The sequence below is a fragment of the Diadema antillarum genome, unplaced genomic scaffold (assembly GCF_040938485.1).
Source record: "Diadema antillarum isolate AM-2024a unplaced genomic scaffold, OU_Dant_1.0 seq00000082_RagTag, whole genome shotgun sequence".
Lineage (NCBI taxonomy): Eukaryota > Metazoa > Echinodermata > Echinoidea > Diadematoida > Diadematidae > Diadema > Diadema antillarum.
The window spans coordinates 2,178,074-2,205,129 of NW_027271175.1; the positions used below are offsets into that span (position 1 = coordinate 2,178,074).

Sequence of the window (27,056 nt, forward strand, 5' to 3'; positions counted from 1 at the left end):
ATGATCACAAAAACATACTTATAGGAACTGAAAGTATTCTTGCTGACTTTGATTTAACTGATGGACTGAGTGCCAGATTACTCAATCTTAAACGAAGCACTTCCAAGTAAAAACATTGAAGAACAAATCGGGAAATCAAATTGTGGCCTTTAACTTTACATTCCCAGTAGAAATACACCATCACTTTCACCAATTCTGTACTTCTTATCCTAATGTGTATGCTTTACTTCACCACACAGACTACTTTGCATTGTAAGGTTAATCAGTTACCAGTCATAGTAATGCAATGCTGGTCAGAATGAAATAAGTTTGAGCATGGGATGTATATAAACATGCTACATCACCAAAAATAGCTAGGATTCATTTAAAGTAATTTTCCGGCCAAGCCCAGAGTTCAGAAACTACAAGATATCAACAGTTGATATTGTCATTTGTCAAGGAATATAGACACCACATATTTTGTGCAAACTTACACTCAAGAGGATCATTCACGCTTATCACTTTTGAAAATGGGCAATAAATCATGTCAATCAGGGGCAGATCCAGGAATTCCGTAAAAGGGGGGCACCTTCACAAAATAAAAGGGGGGGGGGCATTTGTTCTTTTTATTTCTTAAAGGGGTTTTAACAAAAAAGGGGGATGCGCGCTCAGTGCGCCCCCGCCTGGATCCACCACTGTGTCAATGATGTAGTATGTCAATATAATATATCTATCAATTAATCAGTGATGGACAAATACTGCCCGTTGAAATACTGTATACGCCATATATTTCACAAATCGGGACTTCCAAACAATTTTGCGAGTGGTTAAATTTGCAGTTGTGGAGTACAGCACTGAAAATGTATGTATGCACGTCACATTCACGTTATGATCAAAGTTAAAATTTTTGCATGTTCTAAAATTTGTGAATAACACCTGACTCGCAAAATTCACAGAAATAAAACCTCAAGAAATATTCGGTGTATACTGTATATATTTCCTCAACACATTGTTGAAAATATAGAATTTTCAGCATGTATTTATAAAGATAAAACTATTGCACGATACAATGATAGTGTCTTTGCATAAAACTTCGCATTGAGCTCCAAACAGTGATGGCACCTATGCAACATTTTCAGCCAGACAATAGTAGCAAGCACGCAAATTAGTTCTACGCAAAAACACAGAACAATGCCAATACATCTTGTGTATTGAAATAATACAAATAGGGAATAAAACTATATTGCACAGCTGTAAAGAACGCACATCATGTGCCGGGAAAAACAGAAAAATGTGAGCATGACATGGTTGTGACCTTAGCCCAACAAAAAATATCGATATCACGTGCAGGCTGACAGTGACAAAAAGGAAATACATGTAAGTGTTACCATCTAATAATTTGTCACAAGCTAATGCAAGTTTTTGAGTGCAGGTGACTTTCAGTTTGTGTGCAAAGTCCAGTTCTATACCACAATTAGAATTTACTGGACAATCAATAATCAAGGTAAAGTTAAATCAGTTTCTCTGAACTGAAGCTTTTTAACAGGCATTGCATCTATGCACAGTGCTATGAGTTGTATTGATGTCAACAACTGTTGTAGAGTGGACTCTTGTCACGAAGAACAATGATATCACAAACTCAAGGAATAAAAGAATGCTTTCTTCCACAAACACAAGTTTCCTTGAAATCTCCTGTTTTTTCAAACCCTGGTTCAATGAAATTTTGTTGTAACAAAACAATTTCACAAGGGACTTTGTTAAAACATGAGCCCTTCATCCACAAATGACATCCCTAAAACAAGCTGTATGGAATAGTGATGACCAAGGCCCATCAGACACATCGTCATAGCAACAAGATAATTCTCAGAGGCAAACTGACTGAACATCCAGTGGTGGGATGAAACATCTTTCTAGAGTTGTCTCGTCATTGAGCCGACTCATGCTCCGGATGTCTGTAGTCACCAGCCCTCCATGGCGTAGCGCTCCGACCTGGACCCGCCCCACGAGCCCTGGTCCTGGGGGGAGAGGTCCTGTCCCAGGTGGACCTTGAGCTCCGTCATGCGGCGGGCGAGGGAGGTGATGATTTCGTGGAGGAGCTCCTTGCTCAGCAGACGCATCTTGGGATTTTGGGCCACCTGGGATGGAGGAAACAAATGCGATGAAATGGTGTCTTTTACCAAAGGTTTGTCTCGGCAGTGTTTGCACTTAATCTACCAATTCCACTGGCCATGCATCATCCAAGCAATCCCCCTTTGCCAGGGGCCTACTGTACTTGTACACCTGGGTCAAAGGAGATACTGTACTGTGACCACCACTCTGTCACATGATGTACACACACTTGGCAAGAGTGGCTTCACTGGAAAACCCTCTCTGGTGCACACTGATAGAGAGTTTGCAGCTCTTCCTACTCTGCAATGGTAACAGAAAACAGCAGATTACTTGAGCAATGAGATATGAATCTTTCCTGGGTGTACTTGATATAAACTCAGAGCATCCCCTACTGTGCAATAGTAACAGACAATCATAGAAAAATGACATGCAGAGACTTCAAAGCTGTCATATGTAACCTTGAAAAATACCCTCTCTTTCTCTCTCTCTCTGTATGTTTTTTGACAGCAGATGATGACAACGTTTTCGTTCAAGGATGACCTTTTACAGGGCACTGTCACTATTACAGCCCCAGCATGGCAAATTACTCATGTTTACACCATGGTGAAGAGATATTGTACCATTTGTAAAGCACCCTGTTGAAGGATAAGCACGATGCTGCATCAGTCCGGACTCAAAACACAGAACTACTAATTCATCCAGGGCAGTCTCCATGGTAACAATAGCTCCAATGAACAAGAAAATGTTACAAGATTGCCTCTGAAATTGAGAAAGGCCATGAAGGGGGGGGGGGGAAGGGAACTGACTGACCTTTGGGAAGTTTCTGACGATGATCTCCAGGGCATGGTCCTTCATGTCCTTGGCCCCGACCCGGTCAGCAGCGTCCAGGATCTGCACCACGTTCTGGACCGAGATGTTGACCTCTAGGTTCTCCTTGCAGAAGGCCTGAATGCGATTGTTGGTGAAACCAAAGAAGTCCGGGGCACAGAACAGGTAGCTGGGTGTGGCGGAAGAGATGGAGTTAAGGAGAGGAAATTTCTCGCCCAAGAAGGAACTGTAGGACAAGCACTTCATGTATATGCAGCACTGTATATGCATTGTTTCTATTTTGATAGATTTAGGCGAACCAACCAATATCCACAAATTACCAATAAGCAAAAATATTGCCTCCCGTAAGACAAGTGTGTTGTGTATTGTCCCTCAGGTAGGAAATTGCTAATTTTCCTCTCAAAAAAATATAACACTTCATTCTCATTCCATCAATGTGGTTTTGGATCGTAAATGCAACCATTTGTGAAATTGTTAAGTTCTAATTCATGAAATATGTAAGCATATGTGGTAGCAGAAAAGGTCAAGTATTCCACACGGCTTTTCTGAGTGCCATATCTAGTTCAAAATATTTACTGCTTCTACACAGCTCGACAGATAAATCAAGACATGTAGGCAACTTTCAATAATCAATAAATGATTACAATGACGTCTACAACAATGTTGACCGTAATGATATTCAGTGATGATGGACGTTGCGATGATGGTGACACCGATAGTAATACTGACAAAGACTTCTGTTGCACACAATGCTCTGATTTGGAAAGCCAAAGGATACAGTGAATCTTCAGCTGGCATAGAGACGGCACCATGGTAGATATATCTCAACAAGGAATCAAAAGCCTGCCTGGATGGAATGGTCTCTCCTATCGTCACCTGGTTTGGTTAGAGGAAAAACAAACATTTGACATCTACGCAAGCAAGATTCTACTGTCATCTCTGCAACTCTTCATATAGTTTGACGACTAATATATAGATGATGATTGGCGGGGGAGGGAACATACCGAATGTTCTACCCGAAGGGTTTGAAATGCTATTGAGGGAGGTTATAAGTCCCGAGACGAAGTCGAGGGACTTATAGCCTCCCGAAATAGCATTTCAAACCCTGAGGGTGGAACATTTGGTATATGTTACCGACAACAAAAGTCATCATCTGTTATATTATATGGGTTAGTCAAATACGTCATTGTCAACCACCAAAGATCGTAGAGATTCAGTGTACTTACGAGTAGCTAGCGTAGCCTGACCAGACGCTGTTAATACGCAGTGCGCTACACAGCAACTGGGCTGTAGTTACAGTGTACGATCTTTGCAACCACAAGCATGCATGCAGAGCACAACGCACTCACTCGCTCGCTCGCGCAGAGCCAAATTCACTGTGCGCGCGTGGGTGGCCGGTCCTAGGCCTTCTGTCATTTGCTACGTGAAAATAGTCTCCCATGGGAGAACATTGCCAAGAATGTTCGCCCATGGGCGAACATAACGAATGTACCTCCATCACGCGACTCTGTTTAGCCAATCACTAACAGGTATTTGACTAACCCATTTAATATAAGGCAATGTTTACACTTGCAGTGAGATTGATTCAACGAATGGATAAGATCTGAATGATATGAAGACATCTTAATCACTGGCAACACATGAATCCTGTTAAAAGGGGATAATAATGTCGAAGAATTTTCAGAAACACCACCACCACCACCACCACCAAAAAAAATGCACTATTAAATTAGACTAAAATCTGAACTGGTTTATGAGAACCCAAACAAATTTGATTCCATTTATACAGCCTCAATTATGATGTTTAAGTAGAGTGGCCTCTTTGAGTCTTAGGTTCTTTTTTGTTTGTGGTGTACGCAAGTTCTTAGGGAGGACAATGATACAATAAATACTCTAACATTACCACGTAACCATTTCTACAAGTCTAGAGGGGCACTGCATGTAAAACTTTCTGCCTACAACTGAACACAACACACAACAGTCATACTCAGGACGTCCTGTTAAAGAGTCAACATCATCATCCACAGTGGCGTGGTGCTACCCCTGGGAACCCTAAACCAACTCACATTGACGCAGTTGTTCTCTGGCATAAAGGACCTGAACATGGCCTCAAAGTAGGAGCTCCTGGCGGCCAGGATGGGCTTGTGGGCGGGGATGGGTGTGCCATCCAGCATCAGGGTGATGCAGGAGTACTCCTTGCCCGTCTTGCTCTTTAGGAACACCTCCATGTCATGCTCCAGGGTCGTCATGGCTGAGGAGTGGTATGCAGAAGGGACATGCATCACATGACTATTTTTGCACTGACAGATTCACCTTCCTCTTTGTGCTTATACAGTGGAGCCTTCTTATAAAGAGGCAGGGCATAACAAACACCCTCTTAAAGATTAGGCGATTTTGCATGTCCCAGCTTTTTATATTTCTTTGTTGCCATACCCTGATATAGGGAAAATAACAAGGTAATTGTTATGATACTGGGGGTCCTTGTTATAAAAAAAAAAAATTCCCTGTATCAAAGAGAGAGCATCTCTACCCTCTAAACATACTAGATAACTCCACTTTATAATAGTTGCTCCAACTTTTACTTTAATTTGATACAAAGTAGAAATATACTGTAAATCTGCCAGCCCTCATTTTAAAAGGAAAAGAAAAAAAATAATTGTACAGACATGAAAATGACAAACATATAGAAAAATTAGGGATACTCGAATTTACTACAAATAAAAACGAGAAAACATATCAGTGATTCACTTTTACTTCCTAATGCATATCCGGGGCAAGCTATCTGCTTTAGGCTCCTTTATGTTAGGTGAATAACCTCCCAGCACTTAATTCTTAATTTCTTAGCAATCAAGTTCTAAAACTTACAGGGTCTGTCAAACTCTGGCATCTTCTCATGCTGGTAGGGTCGTCCTGCTGCCAGCTGCCTCCGCCTCACCACCTCTACCATCAGGGGCTGGGCAAGCTGCTCAAACTCTTTACTCATTACGATGCCATTATAATTACTCTCTTTCACCACAAAGTTCAGACAAAACTCCTGCGGATGAAAAATGAAAATGAAAAAAGTAAACAAGACAGACAAAAATGGCTATCAAGACAAACATATCATTGCATTGAGTCACTTAATATTCTTGCCCTTTATTCCTTCTCTTTCATACAAAAGTAACAAAAGAATAACGTTTGACACTAGATCCTTTGTCAAATTTCTACAGCTCGATCAGAAAGCCGATTTCTTAAAAAGTCAGGTATTAGAGTTGAAGTTAGAATACAAAGTTTGTGCATCACACAAAATCATCATAAATGCATGGATATGCATGTATGCAAGCATGTTGTAAGTGTGTGTTTGTGTGTGTACATCCAATCCAATCCATCCAATCTGATAAGAACATTCTCTTTTTCATGATTATTCACTATATTGTAAGTAAGGAGAACTCGAATCATTTCAGAACTTTGGGCAATTTCAAGGAAGTAAGCAGACACTTAACTGTCAACTGAAACATCTTTACATGTCTTAAAGCACTCTGAAGAATCGATTTGATGATTCATCTCATCATGAGATGGCACATGACCTGATCTCACCTTGATAAAATCCAGCTGCAGTCTGTCCGAATACTGGAGGACTTGCAGGACATTGCAGTGACCGATGGAGACCCAGAGAAAGTGGACACACATGTACTCCAGCTTCCGTAGAGAAAACTGTGAATGGGGGAAGTGATGGTGACGCCTATTAATGTATTGGCTGATTCTTGGTTCACACGTACACGTATATCATGATAAATTGTAACAATTGTAACAACAGTCATCAAATCACACAAAATCGGTCAAACTTTAAACAGAAAACTAAAATTTGCTGGGAAAAGAGTAGATGTGACTAAAAAATAATGTATGCATGATGCAGTTTTGGGCAGCATCAATAAACTCTGAAGATAGAGCAATATGCATCATATTCACACAGATGTATCAACTGAATCATTGCTTTTTGTACAGAGCACCAGCACAATAGAGATTTGAAGACGATAAAAACTCACACTGATGTACTGCTACGAATCAATATGAATCAAAGATCACTTTACAACAAAATTTTGTTTGTGAAGGAAACACGAATCAAAATCCTACCTGCACTGATAACCTGTAGACATCCATGAGAAGCAAAAGGAAATCTGTATTCCTGTCATCAAAACCTGCAGGAAACAAATCAAACCAAAGTTTACACTTCCCAATCTCATTTACAAAGAATATGACAAAGGCTAAGCAAACAAACCGCTTCATATCAACACAACAGACAGATGTGACAATAACAGCATTAAGCTAAATAGCTGGAGCATTTTATAATAATACAGACAGGATAAAATGCATTTGCATGTTCCATAGTACCTTGCAGCTTGCGGTCCACTTTGTCTGTGTAGAGGAACCAGAGCAGGACCTCGAAGGCTTCTGGTCTGGCGTCTGGGACCACAACCTGGGCTATGTAGGCTGGTCTCTTCTTGGCACTGGCTGCTCCTTTGCTGGCCTCACTCTCCTGGTCTGCTGGGCTCTGTGGTGGGAATGGAAAGGGAGAAGAGATGATCCTGAGTAAGATATCTCCAGGGAGACCATGATGAAGGAGAATGGGATGAAAGGTGACTGGGATGAAGTGAGAATCAGATGAAGGAAAAATGGGATGAACAGAAAATGGGATAAAAAGTGAAGGGGGTGAAAGGTAATTGGTATGGAGGGAGAACTGGATGAAGGGAGAATGGGATGAACAGGAAATGGGATAAAATGTGAAGGGGGTAAAAGGTAACTAATATGGAGGGAGAATGGGACGAAGGGAAAATTGGATGAGCAGAAAATGGGATGGAGGGAGCATGAGTGAGGAGAAAATGGATGAAGGAAGAATGGGATGAAGGAGAATGGTATGAAGGAAGAAGAGTTGAATGAATGGAGAGTGGGTTGAAGGGAAAATAGGATGAAGGAGAATTGGGTGAATAGGGGATGAATGACAAATCAATGGAGGGAGAATGAGATGAAGGAAGATGGGCTGAAGGGAAAATGATATTAAGGAGAATGAGGTAATGGGAGATGGGCTGAAAGGATATAAGATAAAGGGAAGATTGGATGAAGAGAGACAGAGTGAAAGAGAGTAGGATGAAGGGAGTCAAAGGGGGATGAAGGAGATGGGATGAGGAGGGAATAGGATGATGGGTGACTGGTATGAAGTAAAAATGGGATGAAGTGAGAAGGAGTATATGGAGAATGGGATGAAAGGAGAATGGGATGAAAGGAGACTGGATGAATGGAGAATGGGTGAAGGGAGAATGGGATGAAGGGAATATGGAACGAAGGGAATATGGGATGAAGGGAGAATTGGATGCAAGGAGAATGGGTAAAGAAAGAGTGGGTGAAGGGAGAATTTGATGAAGGAAAAATGAGTGAAGGGAGAATGGGGTGAAGGGAGAATGGGTAAAGAAAGAGTGGGTGAAGGGAGAATTTGATGAAGGAAAAATGAGTGAAGGGAGAATGGGGTGAAGAGAGAATGGGTAAAGAAAGAGTGGGTGAAGGGAGAATTTGATGAAGGAAAAATGAGTGAAGGGAGAATGGGGTGAAGGGAGAATGGGTAAAGAAAGAGTGGGTGAAGGGAGAATTTGATGAAGGAAAAATGAGTGAAGGGAGAATGGGGTGAAGAGAGAATGGGTAAAGAAAGAGTGGGTGAAGGGAGAATTGATGAAGGAAAAATGAGTGAAGGGAGAATGGGGTGAAGGGAGAATGGGTAAAGAAAGAGTGGGTGAAGGGAGAATTTGATGCAGGAAAAATGAGTGAAGGGAGAATGGGGTGAAGAGAGAATGGGTAAAGAAAGAGTGGGTGAAGGGAGAATTTGATGAAGGAAAAATGAGTGAAGGGAGAATGGGGTGAAGGGAGAATGGGTAAAGAAAAAGTGGGTGAAGGGAGAATTTGATGAAGGAAAAATGAGTGAAGGGAGAATGGGGTGAAGGGAGAATGGGTAAAGAAAGAGTGGGTGAAGGGAGAATTTGATGAAGGAAAAATGAGTGAAGGGAGAATGGGGTGAAGGGAGAATGGGTAAAGAAAGAGTGGGTGAAGGGATAATTTGATGAAGGAAAAATGAATGAAGGGAGAATGGGGTGAAGAGAGAATGGGTAAAGAAAGAGTGGGTGAAGGGAGAATTTGATGACGGGAGAATGAGTGAAGGGAGAATGGGGTGAAGAGAGAATGGGTAAAGAAAGAGTGGGTGAAGGGATAATTTGATGAAGGAAAAATGAGTGAAGGGAGAATGGGGTGAAGGGGGAACGGAGTGAAGAGAGAATGGGTAAAGAAAGAGTGGGTGAAGGGAGAATTTGATGAAGGGAGAATGGGTGAAGGGAGAATGGGGTGAAGGAAGAATGGGTAAAGAAAGAGTGGGTGAAGGGAGAATTTGATGAAGGGAGAATGGGTGAAGGGAGAATTGGGTGAAGGGAGAATGGGATGAAAGGAGAATGGGATGTGAGGACACCATTGAGCATTACCTGCACAGGGGCTTGGTCTGTGTGGAGTTGCTGCTGCTGTTGTTGCTGCTGTTGTTGTTGCTGCTGTTGTTGTTGCTGCTGTTGTTGTTGTTGCTGCTGCTGCTGCTGTGGTTGTTGGCGTTCTCTGGCCTGCTCTATCTTGGCCTTGAGATGTTGGCAGCGGGCTGCAATGATAGCAGCATGGGCCGGGATGCTGACAGCATTCTGTTCAGGGTAGGTAGGAAGAAGGAGAAAGACAGATAGGCAAAGGTATAGCAATATGAATGCTTTGGGGTCTAAAATTCAATCTTTCAATTCAAGCTTATGATTAAAACATTAGCCATGCAATGCTAAACACCTGTTTGGGAATATCAATAGCACTTAGGTAAGCAAGAATCGCGCAACAGATTTCTTGATTAATGATAGATTCTCAGTTCTGACAGCACATTGTTCATATTAGTTTGGTGACAACAGTCACCTAGTCTCTTACATTGCAGAACTTATTCATCAGCACATTCCATAATAAACTCTTCAATCATCATAACAACATATTTTGTTAGTCTATCCTGTAAACACACAAACATTTGGTGTTAAAAACAGATCCTTCACATCATCAGCTCCCACACTTTGGAATCCATTACCCCTTACAATAGGAAGTTCATCTTCTTGTGATTCCTTCAAGGAGACTCTGAAAACCTGTACCTGTTAAGGCATTAATGATTGTATATTTTATGTCAAGTGCATAGAAAATTATCGATAATTATGAAGCGGTTCATGAATATGAACTATCATTATCAGTCAAAAAAAATTGTAGGGTCGCAGGTTCAAATCTCAGCTAATGTGCTACCATGACGCTTTTACATTAATTCTGCTACAGCTCACTGACAGTGCGCCACATAAACATAACAACCAGCATCATGACTCAACAGGACTAGTTTGGCAAATCACATATTCATCCATTCACGTAAAAAAAAATTAGAGGTTTCACCTCTCCCACAATGAACTCGACATCGGTCAGCTGTCTACCGATGAGGAGCTTCCCGAAGTCGTCCTTCAAGGTGCATTGTGGGTAGGAGGAGAACTGGAAGCGGTACATTTCGGCGCTCCTGACGTTGTTGTCCACGGTGCCACCAAAGATGAGCATGGCGTCCTCTATGACTGCAGCGGCATGGAAGAGTCTTCCAGAGGGACACTGTTGAAGAAGACGGAAAGCCAAGGTACCAAACACCTTCTATTTACTTACAAAATTGTAGGTGTAGCATTGGAAAATACTCCCTGCACTTGCGAAGTTTATTACCGTTGAGGACAGACTGACTTTGCTTTAGCATGCCTTTCCCATAGACACCTGCCTGAGTATTTTCGGGACTCATCTTCAACGCGTTAAGTGTGGTCCAAAATAGGGCATCAATATACTGCTTGTTTTACACGTGTACGATGCAGTGACCACAAAGTTATCTCATTTACGTCTTACATACTTCTGTTCAGCTTTTGGGCTACACTGTCTGCACCTGTGCGTGTGTTTTTATTTGTGTGATTGGTTGTTTGTTTGTTTATTGAGGAGGTTATTTGTTTGTAGGTGTATTTCCTTTTGTTTTCATTTGCTTTTTCTTAAATATTGTGTGCCTGCACATTGCAATATTCCAGAAGAAGAAGAAATGGGTTGGCAAAGTAGGGACATCTAAATTTGAAAGTATGTATCATAGCATTGTTTCCCTCCAATGAAAAAAAAAAAATGAACAAGCTTACGTAACACCAATGCATGCTTAACACAAATCAATTAATTGAAATACAATGTTCTGGAACAGTGTCACCATATCAGTGATGTTTAACATCCCATCTACTCACATGGCTATCTGGAGATGGTTTGATGACACTCCACGTACCGTCATCGATGTCATAGCTGCAATCAATCAGAAAAGAGTTCAGAAGCATGATACTAGAATCCAACACCCAGTCTGAATGGCTACACATATACTTGTACACATAATTCATCCCCAAGTACTGTAAAAATGGAAAGATTTGTGGTGTGGAAATTTACATGCATTTCACACAACCAGAAGTTAGTGCGAAAATAAAAGCACGCAAATGTTTTGCATGCCAAAGGTTTAGTAATAAATGTCCTGATTCCGCTAAATTAAAAACACTCGAAATTCATCTTGCTCAGCTGAGCGCAAAAAATTACTCGATACGCAAACATATCCACTTTTACAGTATACCAGTATGACATCAAGTGATATTACAAGAAGAGCTTATCATAATATACTCATGAAATAGCATGGTGAGGTATTCCTCATTGCATGGGTGGTGAGAGGATACTATGAGGAATTCTTACCAGTGCAGCTCATTGGGGAGAGTGTTGTCGGCCGCTCCTCCAAAGACGTAAAGATGCCGGTCATGTGACACCATGATGTGGCCGTACCGTCGCTGGGGTGGGGGCGGGGTGCCTTTCAGGATGTGATCGGATGGTATCTTGCGCCACCTGGTAAGGGAACGGAAGACACCAAGGATATCTAGTTGCATCTACTTGTAGAACCTGATACAGACATACATTTTGTATCAGACCATTTTTGAACAAATGTGCAAAGATGGTCTCTTGATAGCAATCAACATGCTTAAAGGGTTCGTATAGTTTTGGTTGAGACCTAACTTCAGGTTTTTAACATTTTTGGGTGAGATAATGAGAAACCTCTTATGAAATATGAAAGAGCATGTAATTCCAAGAGGAATTCAACATTTATTTGATAAAAATTGGTTATGAAATGGTCGAGATACCCAAAACAGGGCAATACTAATAAAATGTGGGACCCCCACTTTATTACAATCGCTTTGTTTTACTTTGTTTTTGGATGTCTCAGCCATTCCAAAACCGATTTTCATCAAATAAACGTTGAATTTCTCTTAGAATGGCATGCTCTGTACCATTTCATAAGTGGTTTCTTGGTATCTCGCCAAACGTTAAAAGCCAAATCCTCAGCTCCACCAATACTGTACCATCCCTTTAAAACTGAATAAGAGCACAGTGACATCACACAATATTGGTATGGTGAACTTGTAATACACATAAAAATCATTGCGACTTGGCTTGTAAACTGGATGAATCACACAGTTCTCTGACATAGCATCAGTGCACACGGACAAGCAAAACTAATCTAGAATGATTCTGAGAAAATTTTCATAACCTCATACCCACCAACATCAGCAAAGTGTAAAGTATTGCTCTCTCTAAAACAGTCATAAACATATTTTGACAAGTTAGAAAATATCACTTTCACAGATTTCATTGTCATATCACTTGCCAGCCTTATGACATACGCAATGTGAGATGTTTTACAACAAGCAATGAAAAGTCAACATAAAAAAGTGATTTGATTTTTGACATCTGACACACTGACAAACTCCACATAACAGAAATATACTACCTCCTCTCCTTGAAGAAGAACTGGTAGAGGTCATTTGTGATCTTGGCCCCACTCTGTCCCGAGAACACAAACATGCTGTCCCGGGACACCGCCACGGGAAAATTACAGCAGGTTGGGGGATGGTCACCTGTTTGCTGTACCTGCAGAGGGTTACAGAAGAAAGAAGATTTGGCATGTTTTAAGTAGCTTCAAAATTTTCATTACTTCTTAGGATTGCAACCACAGGCAATTTGCCAGAGCAGAAGTCACAGCATTTATTTACAGTGTTATACACACAGCACATGGCACCCTGTTCCATTATATTGCTTGCCTTTTTTGCAAGTCGTATTGGTCATTAGATATCAAAACTTGTCCTTACTGTTTCTTTTTAAAATGAATGGCCATACAAGAACAAGATATGTATTGTAGTTCCAGCAAGCAAACAAAGAAATTCAAATATGTGAAATATCCAAGTGAATATCAACATGTTGCAACTTTGAAACAAATCACTCCTGGTGAAGACATAACATGGAAAGAATGAAAGGAATAAATTCACAAAATTTTTAGAAAAAAATGGATTTATATAATACATGGTATCCAAGCTTGGTCCATTTCATCTAGGCTAGCATCTGAGTATACTGATATTGGAAACATAAAACTATTAATAGACATATACCAATTATTGACAATTCATTCCAGATATCTTGAATAAGCTAAATAAAACAATTCATAGGACACTAGGATATTCATTTAGCTCCCACCCACACCCAAAATCAAGTTGTTGATTATTCTAAAAGAAAAGATGGTCTGCATGTTATCAAGTCATCTAACATGGTGATAAGATATAAGATGGCAATCTACATCATACGTAATCATGGTGTCCCTTGCACAGAAATTCTCATACCTAGATATAAATACATTCACAAGATGTTATCCTTGCTATGTTATTGCAAAAGTCTTTCATGACTGCTCAATATGAAGCCATGTTTTGTTTAGAAAACTCTTCCAGAAAGAAATGAAATCCAGCTCATATTTACAAAACCTCAATTTTTTCTTTCTTTGCCAAAAAACAACAACAAAGAAATGAATTAAATGAGTTAAAAAACAAACAAACAAACAAATGTTGTGGAGAATCAAGTCAGCGTCTTTGTCATGTGAGCACAACAGCTTTAGTGGAGCAACCAGAGAAAAATATGGGGCCTGCAGTATATATAGTTGGGGGCCACAATGGCATCGAACAGGTCTGTATATTATCATCTTCTTGGTGGGCAAATCAATCAAACTTCCACTCTGTTGCTACAGTGTGTATGAGATTCACAGCTAAATCTTTGGAGTCAATTATCATTAGCACTGTACATACAGGCACATCCACAGTGCCTGCCAGGCACATCACAAGACCAGAAAATTTGAACTATGAACTGAAAAGATGTCGAATAACTCAATTCTGTGATCAACTCTTCTCCAGTGTACTTGCATTGGTACAGACTGACCGATAACGCAGGTTATGATTCATAAAGGATGAATAAACACAGAATGTAACCAGAACTCCAAACTGTGTCACAGTGATAAATGCAGAGCAGGAAATGAGAATAAAATGTTTGCCCTTGCCTGTTATTTCTGCGTATAATTGAGCTGCGGGGCAGGAAGTCGACACGGCAACAGAACACTCGTAATCCTTAGTTTTCCTCTACATTGTACGCCTTTTTTTCAATTAATTATCAGAGTTCAGTCCTGTGTCACATTATCAGAACAAATATGCAGGACTCTGGTGACAGATATGTCTGGTTGCTAGAAGAATTCAAGACCTACATCAACATCCGTGGGTTACTTTTGGCATCAGTTATGATGATACCTTATATTTAAATAGGCTAACAGCAGAGAGCTATTTCACATTTGACATGTTTGCACTGAAATGTAAAAAAAAAAAAGATTCTTTGACGATATTGGACAGAACAAAAACACTTGTGACAGATGAAAATTAAAAAAAAAAATTATTTGTTGGATTAGAAAAAATGGTGCAGTAAAATTCACTGTTCATGGTATGTTGAAGCACTGAGCCAATTTTACTAATGATAACAGCTTTAATATTAAAAACAGATGGAAAATGAGAAAACAGGTATCAAAAAGATGAAGAGAGAAGTAGAATATGATAAAAAGAGGACATGAGGGAGATACAGGCTGGAAGAAAAAGAGAAAGAGAGAGAGAGAGAGAGAAGGAGAGAAAGAACAGGGGCAGAAAAAGGACAAAATGCTCATGATGTTAAGGAGGAAGAAAAGAAAAGAAAAGAAAAAAAGTGCCATGAAATGTCGGATTTCAGCACCTAGCTGAGAATGGGCCTCGGGGGACCAGCATCATGAAGGAAATTATTGATAACCTGTTTGAGTCGGGATGAAGAGATATGATCTGGCGGTGGGGGAAATGTGGGATGGAAGGTACCAGTCTCCGCCCCTTTTATTGTCCATTTCCCTCTCAATGAAGGGGATCTTTTCTCTGCTTTTCTGGTCCCCAAGTGTGTGTGTGTGTGGGGGGGGGGGGAGGGGTGGGGTCAGAGGGAGGAAGAAGGTAGACTAGAACAGGCTGATCAAAAGCACCTGTCCTCACACACACACACACACACACATATAAAAAAAATGATTGATTTCCTCTTGTCCATTTCATTTGTCAATTTCACAAACCCAGGGGTGGTAGCTGAGCTTCCCCCCCCCCAAAAAAAAAAAGACCATACAAAAAAATAAACCCAGCAACGTAGTAACCAAAATATATGCAAGGCAAAAAAAAAAGGAAACAAGAGAAAAGTAATAATAATGATAGTAAAAAAATAACGGAGTAAGAAAAATGTCTTCCAACTGATTTTCCCCAAGAGAAAGTTCCAAAGTCATGCTCCCAGTTATTGATATTCAGGGAGGATTTGTTGATAAACAAGACATTAGCATGCACACCTGTGTGTAGATTTCTAGCCCATTTTTTCTTTTTTTTCTTTTAGTGACAAGTGAGTTGAAAGTCATCAAGCCACTTGTTTATCTGTATCTTGCCTACTTGCCTACACTCATTCATTCATGGACACCTGTGGCTGTGCATGTTTCATATAACACAACAAACTGATTACGTTTTGAAAACGCAGAGAAAAGCTCACAAGAACAATTAATCAAAATATTTCATCATGACTCTACAGACATTGACTGGTCTGATGAAATGTCAAAGCCCTGGGGGGGGGGGGGTGTTTCCCAAAGAATTCAAGTTGAACTTAAATTTTAAGATCAACTTGAAATTATGGTAGGCTGTGTGTAACTTCAATAATATTGTAACTTTCATATAGGAATGAAGATTTTGGAGACTTTTTAACACAGGCATTAATTAACAAAATAAAGTAAGGGACAAAGGAATTGTCTGTAAATCTTAATAACAATTTGAAGTGGATTCTGAAAACATTAGATAAAACTGAAAAGAGAAACCGATGGCATGTACTACCATAATTTTAAGTCAATCTTAACTTGTAAGTTCCACTTAAATTCTTCTTGAAACATCCCCCCTCCCCCCCCCCCCCAGGTATCGAATGAAAGCACATTTTTGCCAACTTGGCATCACGCATACAAAAGGTGCGATTCCGAATCTCCAGCGTACAAAATCACAAAATTGGCAACACGGAGAGAGTTCTACGAATCTTTGCTTCAGATCCTCACAAACTTGGCATGTCCAATCACACTGACCCTGCTTGCATTGATGTGAGAAAATGACGGAAAAACCAAAATGACTATCACATCCTCCTCAGACCCAAATATCAATAAACAATTTCTGTGGCATTCACCCTGCTTGGAGCCTTGCCTACGTGTGTGTAGACACACTGAGAGCTTCTAGTCAACATTTTTCTTTTATTGAATGCATCTTAGGGGCTTCAACCGCATCATGATTTCTCTTAATAATAGTCATCACTAAAAAAGTAACTGTGACAACACAAACATAATCACATGACATTCCCTTGCCCCTCCCCCTTCAAAAAACAAAAACAAACAAAAAACAAGCAAAACAAAACAAACCAAACTACAAAACAAACCAGTACAAAACAAATGTAATCAAAATGTCTGAAAATGTATCACTGGCATTTGACTATCTGAAAACAATTGGACCACCCCCCCCCACCCCCCCCCCCCCCCCCCCCGAATTAAAAAGTATTTCCCAATCTATCAAATGTCTTGCAATTATCATTATCATTTTTTTTTTAATAGAAATTTAACTTCATGTTTGGGAAATTAAAAAAATCGAAACTAACACACAGGTCATTATCATTATTAATTTTTTAAGAAGATGAGTGGATTTTGACTGTTTAATAGCTGTCTATCACAAGTGTATTTCTTCACTTGGATACAACAATTTTGGTGTATGACTGCTTGGATTAATGATTATGATTATTGCATCTTGATTACTTATTCATGTCATTATTGTTTATCACTGGTGTTATCACTGGCATGGCCGATCAATACTCAATATTACAATCATTACTCTCTTCAAATTAAAAATGCCATCTATATGATTAACTTTGGGGATCCTGCTATGATCCTGTGTCAATTCAAAGAAGTCATGAGAATAGACAGAAATTGTTCACATAGGCTACAGGGCATTAGGGTGGTATGGGGCCATGGCAACTCAAAGAGACCTTTGATGGAGTCTGCAAAAATTATTCATTACAGAATTTGTCTTTGCTATTTGCCCAATATCTTGCTTGAATACGACTACATCTTTTTTTTCTTACTTAAATTAAAGGGTGCCTTTATTTTGTGAATAGAGCAACATGCTCAACTAGTATTCGGGGAAACATTCAATTAATGCAACCAGGGGTCTGGGCTTCCTAAACCGCCTCCACTCCACCCCTCTGCATTTCACTCGCATCCTCCTCCTCTCTTGGACCTGACAGATACCACCTCCCCGAGGACAAGACATTCTCTCCACCTCGAGGCAACTTGTGGCAAAGTCTTTTCACCACCAGCACATTGAGGTTTTTGAGCAAAGAATGCAGCCCATGTGTACATCTCAGTGCAGACAGTCTCATCAAAGAAACAACCGTAGGGTTGTTTATGGGCACCTCGCACAGCTCAGAGTATATCTAATCACAATATTCGATTGTTGTACACTGTACCATATACCACATAGACCAGGTGGGATTCCAGACATAGAAAATATTTTGTACACTGTTTCATAGGGACATAGTTCTATGGCTGTTCAAGAACACTGTTTCTCAAATTGCTAAACATGTCTTGATACAGAAAATGGCCCATAAACTATACGCCATAGTCTTGTTTTTCACAAAATGGGACTTCCCGATGATTTCATGACTGATTAAACACGGGATCGTAGAGTAGTGTATTATCACGCACCTTGTCCATGTACTGTGCACTGCATTCCAGGTATATGTACGCGTGCACATCGTATTCATATCGGGATCAGAGTTGATATTTTTGTATGTTCTTCAATTCATGAATAGCATCTGACCAGCGATATTCGTGAAATATATGCCGTATATAGTACTCCTATATTCATGATTAATCATCCCAGCTGGGGAGAAAAGCGGCAATCAAATCATCCTACTGCTGCATGAGCTGAATTGATGACAGAAAAGTCTTCAATTGATTCCTCTGTGTATTTAAGTACCTCATAATCCTCCTTCAAACTGGCCTGTATCTCATCTCTGCAGTCTAAACCCAGTCATGGCCTGAAAGACGTCTCTTCCCAAAGGGTGATGCACCCTATTTCTGTATTGGGTAACGAGTGACATGTCATTCCACCCCCACGCATGTCAGAGCTTTTTTTGATAATTTGATGGGAAAATTTATAGTTTATTTCAGGGATGGCTTGGACAGGATATGGAATGATTACATATACAAAGAATAAGGCACGGTGTGGGACTTTAAATGGATCTCGACGGATTGCAAATCAAGATGACCAATCCTCAAAGTGACCAGGCACCCCCAATGACGGTATTCCATGCAGGGATCCTGGCTGGTGATAATGTCATCTTGACAGATAACTGAAACATCCACATGGGTCCTTCAGGCAACTCAAGTGGCCACGAAATGTAGGGATTTACTGGTGGGAAAATAGTCATCTACATTCCACCACACAACCCACTTCCCACTTGATTATATTTTGTCCTTAAGACTGAAACCAAAATCTCAGCCTGAAAGTATATTCAGATATTCAAAGGGTACAACTGGGTGCACCACTCACTAATTTTCTGAGTTCAGAAATCTCTCTCCGGTTCAACTCCCGTTGCAACACTGATGTATCACTGATGCAAATTTGAACCCCATAGTTACCCTCTTTATCAGCATGGCGTCTCTCAATTGTTCAATAGTAAATCAACAGGAGAACATTCTGGACAGCTCTCCCATGAAGACTTGAAACACCAATGAATTCTCATGAGTTGCCCAGAAGTGCACCACTGTTGCTGATGAGGTGAAACGCCCACATCTAGCTACTCGGAGCTACTAGTAGCTAGTGTTTGCGATCTACAGTTTTTACATTGGTAAATTTTATGACAGGAATCAACCACCTTTGGGTCTAAAAAAGTAGGTGGAGTATTTCATCACCAATGACAAGCAGATTTCCCTGGTTGAATCACTGTAAGGCCAATAGATAAGAGTCCATCAGACAGGGGTGTCAGTCAGGATGCTATGCCTGAAGAAAGGACGGTACTATTCGTGCCAAACATTGCTACCCAATGGGGTGCCAAGTGTGCCCCCTTCCAACATCGCCGCTGGGTTTTAAACCTTGCACCCCTATTAGAGAATGAAGTCCTCTGTTTCTCCTTTTAGTGTCTCTCCGGGAATGCTGCCAGGTTGTGACATTCAACAGGTCAAGACTAGAGACTAAACGAGTTAGTCCATCATTACAAAAACAGGTGTCTTGGATTCTCAACATACTCTGTATTATTACTGTGTCTTCATCAACTTCTCGAGTCAGTTAAATCCACACACATTCTGGTTTATTATCACACATAGAACCTCACTTTTCTTTTCTTAATTTTTTTTTTATGCAGAATGTAAAAACAACTGTGCACTATCAAAATCTTGTAGAAATGGATAGGGTTAACTTATTCTTAAAATGTGCAAATACTGGCATTTGATGTGAGAAAATTAGAACTCGGTCTGTCTTGAATTAAAACACAGTTGCACAGAAAAATGTCCTTGAAACATCAAAAAGGTATCAATAGTTTCATAAGACAACCATTACAATCCTGCTAGCAGTAGAACCAACATCTCATTTCATATTTTGGACGTCTAAAAATTCCTGAGATTTGCTCAGATCTTTTTCGTCATCACTATGCCATCATGTATATCACATGTGAATCATAATGCACACATAAAAAGCAACCACAAAAAAGCAAACTGATATATAACAATGATCAAAAGCTAATATAAACCCTCATTCATGATCTACTCTAGGTGGCCTGCAATGTAATGCTTAAAACTGGGAGCATGCCCATAGAGCTTTCACACTGACAGGTAACTCATATCTGAGCATGTCTAATGCTAATCAACTTTTTTTTTCTTTCTGTAAAGTCTGAATGATGATGACGGTGATGATGATGAAACAGCATTTATATAGCGCCATTTATCTGTAGAAACATTCAAAGACACCCAGCTCCAACACAGTGTCACACATCATTCACAAAGTTGCTGGAAAAGATAAGTCTTCAGTTCAGACTTGAAGGTATTGAGGCTGTTGCAATTCCGAAGCTGGACTGGTAGAGAGTTCCACAGACGTGGTACAACAGAAGAGAAGGCTCTATCCCCATACATTTTTAGGTGGGTATTGGGAACATGGAGAGTCAGTCCAGTACAACGTAGTCCTGGTCGTGCAGACTTAAACCACTTTTGGACAATCATGGTCAGAACAAATTTTCCAATCAAGTTTTGCTCAATTCTGGGTGCACTTATGCAATCAAAACAGTTTGATCCCTACAATGATCAAGGAGGTGGATCCTAGCTCGACCTTGTATTCACTTCCACCATAGTACAGTGCTTGCGTGCACAAATGTACATTCTTGCACGTAAGTGTTTCTAAAGTTGAGTGTTTAAGTGACAGGCCATGTTGGTTGTGACACAGCTGTAGCATGGAATGTTGCTTGCGGCTACCACAAGCGTAGAACGATAAGATTTATTTCAGCATCGGAACACTCCACAACAGGTTTAAAAACGTGTGTGAAAACTCCAGGGTCATTTCCAGTGTTGAATCCCAAACTCACAATAGTGATTCACAGAAGAGTCCAAGTGGGTGTAGACTGTCTTGAAGTATGGGCTAACTACCAAATCCCATCAAATGTCAACGGTAACGACATATTCAAGCTTTATGGTATGGATCTAGGAAATTGGGTAAATGTGCAGGAAAATTGGCCGTCGCATGCTACTTACATAGAGGCTTATCTTCTTTGATACTATTGTCCCTAGCGAGATGGCATACATGACAGAATGTGACATAATACGGGAAATTTCTTGGTTTGACATAATGCTGCAGGTGATCATTTTTTTTTTTGCAGGGATGGGAGTGTTTAATGTTTAAGAACGCATTGCGAAAGGAACATCGAGACAATGAAATCAATGGTAGTAACTCTTTGTAATTTCAAATTAATAGTCTGCATATGTGCTCCTTTTAAGGACAATGTGTATTGCACTTATCCAATTAAGGTTGTACGACCCATGTAAAGCCTTCACCACACCCCCCCCCCCCAACTTCAACTTAATTCAAAACCTGCCTTGCATGAACATTTTCTCCCTACCTATTGGTACCCCACTGGTGATTTTAGATGGGAGCTTGACCAACTGGCATTTCCTGAAGAACAAGACACAAAACTTTGAGGCACTTTTAGTTCTAATGAACTACAGCCTTTAAATGGCACGAATGTAACTACCATGACTTTTAAAAAAAAAATTTCAATGCCATCACTTACTAGAGAACCTTATTCCTGCATTAGCATTGCTTTGACGAAACAGAAGAAGAGTTGGGAGAAGAGAAAGAAGAAGGAGGAGGAGGAGGAAATGAAGAAGGACAAAGAGAAGCAGAAAGAAGAAAAAACATTAACTTGAACTCTTTACATGTTGTAGTACATGAAGCCACTTCCAGAACAATAGAAACAACATTATTCAGATACCCTAGATCATCTCCTTTACATGACTTCTCCATCCCCCAGCCTCCCCATCTCTCCCTCCCCCCTTCCCTCCTATCTCTCTAATGTTCCAACCCTTTCATCTGGTCTCCAGTTTGAACCTCACTGGGCTCGACAGATTGGCATTCCCCCGAGGAGGACATGCATGCAATATCCTGCGTTTGACCCCAGTGCAGTTATTACACCTGAGACACATCCACCTGTTGATATCTCTTGAACTTGGGGCGAGAGAAATCGAGGGGGAGGAGGGGAGCGGGGAATTCAAAAGGAAGCACATATCTGGGACAGTAGACGTCTACTACCACTTGACATTTACCATTGATTGGTTGGGCACAGGCAGTAGATAATGTGGAATGATTGACTGGACGCAAATATGTGGAATGTAACAGGGACAGCATTTTGCTGTAGGTCCAACGTCAGAGACAATCAGAGTCAAAAAGTTGAAGAGTTCTGTCTATCACCTTTCAAAGTATCTGTGAAAAGTTGCGATGCTTTGCATTCCATTCGTTATGACTGCCCAGTGGAAAGGATGTTGGGGGGAAGATTCTGTCTCATGCCCCAGGTGCAGCTTGATGATCTATTCTACAAGTCTCTTCGAAGATTAGCCCCATTTTCCCAGTGGGAAATAAAGAGTTGAATTTTATGCAGAACTTTTTGCCAGAAGAAAAGATGTACATCTGGAAGAAATATAAAGTCAGACCAAAAGTAAGAGATTGCCCATGAATTTGAAAGTTGACAATGTTCTGCATTTCTATCTTTTTTTTAAATATATATATTTCATTTTCAAAATATCACATGTGAATTATAGCCATATAATTTTTAATCTCCAATTAGATATCTTTCCCTCCATGCACTGTGAAAACCTACACCAAAAGCAAGTATTAACCCGATGAGGACGAGTCCCGAGTATTGTACTCGGGCAGGGGTCTATGGGAAAATCGTGTTGTAGCAAAATCAGACCATCCTCAATGGGTTAAAACAAACTCAAAGTAAAACAATATGCTGGAAACACAAAGCTCTCTAATGGATCCTCATCGTTCATAAACTTTATCCTTCACACGATAACTTACAGCAAGTGCAGCATCCCTAACACTCAACAATGACTTTGCTTTTCTTGTTCTCTTTTCAAGCATACAAGCTTCAGGGGCTGGTTGTCTGGGTCCCATCAGAATAATCCCCAAGTCACTGCTGGAGCAGTTTCAACATGATATGCCTCCCTCCCATTCTCTTTACAGCCGCGGTCACACTGGCGAAAGATCGCAAAGTTTAAGATCACAAAGTCTTTGCGATCTTTGGTCATCAATCTACACAGGCAGCCAAACTTCTTGATCTTTAACCCGTTGAGGACGGGCTGATTTTGCTACAACACGCATTCCCCATAGACCCTTGCCTGAGTATACTCAGGACTTGTCCTCATCGGTTTAAGCTCTCAGAAGTTTGGGTCACTGGTGCTCGTGCACAAGAAAAAAGAAAGAGCGCACTGTCTGACAGCTTGTGATTGTGACGTAACAATGCACACCTGTACATCACAATGATCGTGCATGCCTGCCCGAAAACAGATGATAGACTGGTCACATGACAAACTTCACGACGTTTCAGTTGCTAGCGTTCACACTGTCCAAAGATCGAAAAGATTTGCGGGGGTCAGGAAATCTTTTTAGTTTGAGTGTGAAGTTTCACAAGAAGTTTTGCAGGAAGTTTGCGGTCACACTGGCAAAACTTCGAGAACTTTGAGATCGTGATCTTAAACTTTGCGATCATTTGCCAGTGTGATCGCGGCTTATGTCTGTCATTCAACAAAGTATTCTCAGTAATATGCATATTCTACGTATATTGGTTTATTATCCACGCATTAGGACTGCTGACGTTCACACATGTGCATCAGGGAGATTCCAAAGAGCAGCCGCGGAGATGCTTATGTGTTACATGAATCTCAACAGGCCAAATATCCCAATCAGGGAGGCATTGATATTCCCTTGTTAGGATATATGATCTTTTTTTGAGGGAGTCTCCTGTGATCTTCTGTCTTTCCATTCCACTTGTCTGGAACATTTCTTGTACAACATGGTCATGCTCTCCAGGGCTTTTAAATGTCAGGTTACAAAAAACGCAGACACCGAACTTACAACTCCTAGTTCTCATACGATTCTTAAATTGCCATATCTTTTCCATGGTTCATTTTAAAAACCTGCATCATTAAACTTGAACTACATGATCCAGACTAAATCAAGGGATCATAATGTGTGAACTGCAAATCTTATGACTGAGATCTTAGAGGAAAAGATGAAAGGATTATTTGTTTGACATAGTTCACTTGCAGCAAAAATAGCCAATTCCAGACGAAAAGCATGTGGTAATCATCCTTCAAAAACAGAAACCTCAAAGTTGGTGTCAACTAGACATCTGACTGATGAGTATTAGTAAATCACACTTTTGTGGGTCTGCAGGTCATATTATATCTACCTCACATGAACTCGGCTCTGGCTCACCTGGCAATTCACATTCCCCCCTCCCATCCTCCTACTCCTTCTCCCTCCTCCTCCCCATCTTCCTCTCTACCACCCTTGCCCCCACCCACATCCCAAATCCCAAATCCCCTCCAGCAGGCGTGAGGCATAGTGCAGAGGGAGCTCTGTGGTACCTCCTCAAGCAACCAGAGATGTAAACAATCAACAGAACCAGGGACGACAACAACAAACGAGGCACTGCCAGCCAAGATCTGGGCCAGATAATGCCCGGAGGTGACTCATCGGTGCGGGACAGTGTGCGGTGATGGGGGGAAAAGAGAGTGGCGGGTGCACTGGCGCACCCATCACACAGCCCGAGGAGCAGACTTTCTTGAAGCATTTACAAGTATGGCGCAAGACTCAGACGCTTTTGGGAATGGAGCTGTTGAACTTGGTGGGAGCCACTGAGCCAAGAACCAGTTTGATTCCTTGTGCCGATGCTTGAAATAGCAGCAATCTCCCAGAAATCACAATGTTAACAATTTCAGCACCCCCATCTCAAAATGCCATTAAGATTCCATAGGAACAGGTCATCAGCAAAGAAAGTGATAATGCCCATTGCAAGGCCTGAACTATCCAACTGATAAAGTATGTGTTCCTAAAGTCATCACTGGAATATTGTCATCATGTAAATTCAACCTTAAAAAAAAAATAATAATAATAATATTCAAAGACATAAAACAAAATTAAGAGGGTAGCATGAGAAGATGACACAGCCTTGCTAAATTAGGCAATTATAAAGTGTGATTTCAGTGCTTCCACAAAATATCATCCAAAAATCAATTTCAGACAAGATACTTCAAGAACAGTTTCACAACCTGATGAAACTGCAAACTGGTTTTAACATTAGCCTACAAATTATTTTTCTCTCTAATTGGGGGTGTACATGTGTATATCTTCCCTGTCACTTTTCTCTAGAAATTGAGAACTACTTAAACTACTTAAACTACTTGCATTAAACTACTTGCATTTTAGTTCACCTTTAAACAGATAGCAGCAAATTTCCACAGCAAATTTATCCATCAAATGTATGTATTCCTTATTCACTGTGACATTTATGCACTTACACCCTTTTACCATAACAGTCTGTCTGTCTTTCCTTCTTCTTTTTCTGTGTGTGTGTGTGTGTGTGTGTGTGTTTTTTTTTCTGGGTCTATCTGATGGGTTGTATCTCCACAAAGTGTTTACATGCCTTGGCCACAAGCCCACGATAACAAATATTTGCATCCCTTGACCTACAATTCACCAGGACCCAAGGATTGAAATGCCTATCGCGTTGCGTAAAACAAGCCGTGAAGGGGAAGAAACAAAAAAAGGTCAACAATTGACGCGCCGATGACGGGCGGGTATTGAATTCAGACTCGCTTTTCCTGACATGTCCCCGGCACTGTCTGGGACCCTCAGGGGTTAAACACACCACACAGTGTGCACACACTCACACACAAACATGTATTGTAAACCTGCTACCAAGATGAGTGCACCCTTCGGGCATTTCACAGCAATGTGATTTCTAGCACAGTCACTAAATGCTTTGATAACAAAAACAACACCAAAACTGTGATGAAAGTCATATCTTACCTCCTCCCAACATTTGCTGTCACCATTCAGGGACACACACCACATGTCATTCAACCTATTCAGATTCAAAAATGATACAAATAACACAAAAGAACATATCAATAACTTCTATTAAGACCTTCTGATGAAACTTTCAACTTGTCATTTTAATAACTCATTCATATTCAAGATAGAACAAAGGACATGAAAGAGAGACATCAGGTACTTTATGAGATCTTTCTTCACAACTTTGAGCAACATGAACGTGCACATGCAACTATTGCCTAGATTGAATCACTACCCCTCTCTCACAGCAGAACACAAGGGGAAAAGCTGGTGACGGTGCCAGTTTCACAAGTACTCCATTCTTTTCTTTTCTTTCATCTTTTTTTTTTTTTTTTTGGGGGGGGGAAGGATAAAAAGAACAAAGACAGCATCATAATGGAAACAACGGGGTTTACGCTTGCAGGCAGAAACGTCTCACATTTGGCCTTGAAATCTCTCCTATCACATGCGGTGTGAGACCACAAGAAGTTTTAAATGTGATAATAGTGCCTATAGTATATATCCGCCAGAGAGCACATGCAATTAATTTGTTTCAATTGACGCAACATCCTGTATAATTCCTTATCTACCGAATATCGCCTTCCTTCCTGCTTTGATATCATTTTCACTTCTTCTTACATTTCCAAAAGAATTTCTTGGGGTGCCAAGAACCACATCAATCATCAGTGGCAAGTCCTTTTGTGTGACAGAAGTTTTGTGATCCAGAATTCTAGTTCTAGTTACATGTTCAATTCAAACATCTGTATGTGATTTGTTTTGGCCTTGACTCCACACCTTTCCTGTATATTTGGCACTGAACCTCATCTTGGCCTTAGATATGGGCCGCTTTTTCAGCATCAAAGAAAACTTATCAACCAAAACCATATTCACATAGAAAGATCCTCACTCTTTTTTGATTCAAGCCAGTCATCAATTCTGGTTTCAGAATATCATGAAGATGCAAGTTCCCATTTAAAGGAAGAAATCTTGATATACAGG

General features: G+C 40.5%; 1 protein-coding gene across 1 annotated transcript in view; it reads right to left on the reverse strand.

Annotated features, from left to right (window-relative positions):
- Positions 1-1,815: 1,815 nt before the first annotated feature.
- LOC139726259 (leucine-zipper-like transcriptional regulator 1) overlaps positions 1,816-27,056 on the reverse strand; it is a 46,381-nt gene continuing 21,140 nt past the window's right edge. The window contains exons 7-20 of the mRNA XM_071637325.1: positions 26,034-26,088; positions 12,812-12,951; positions 11,725-11,871; positions 11,238-11,292; positions 10,381-10,584; positions 9,511-9,617; positions 7,288-7,445; positions 7,030-7,094; positions 6,493-6,609; positions 5,782-5,950; positions 4,983-5,167; positions 3,695-3,792; positions 2,899-3,085; positions 1,816-2,114 (exon numbers count right to left, since the gene is read on the reverse strand). Of these exons, the coding sequence (XP_071493426.1) occupies positions 1,938-2,114; positions 2,899-3,085; positions 3,695-3,792; positions 4,983-5,167; positions 5,782-5,950; positions 6,493-6,609; positions 7,030-7,094; positions 7,288-7,445; positions 9,511-9,617; positions 10,381-10,584; positions 11,238-11,292; positions 11,725-11,871; positions 12,812-12,951; positions 26,034-26,088 (1,864 nt within the window). The 3' untranslated portion in view covers positions 1,816-1,937. The remainder of the gene's footprint in view (positions 2,115-2,898; positions 3,086-3,694; positions 3,793-4,982; positions 5,168-5,781; positions 5,951-6,492; positions 6,610-7,029; positions 7,095-7,287; positions 7,446-9,510; positions 9,618-10,380; positions 10,585-11,237; positions 11,293-11,724; positions 11,872-12,811; positions 12,952-26,033; positions 26,089-27,056) is intronic.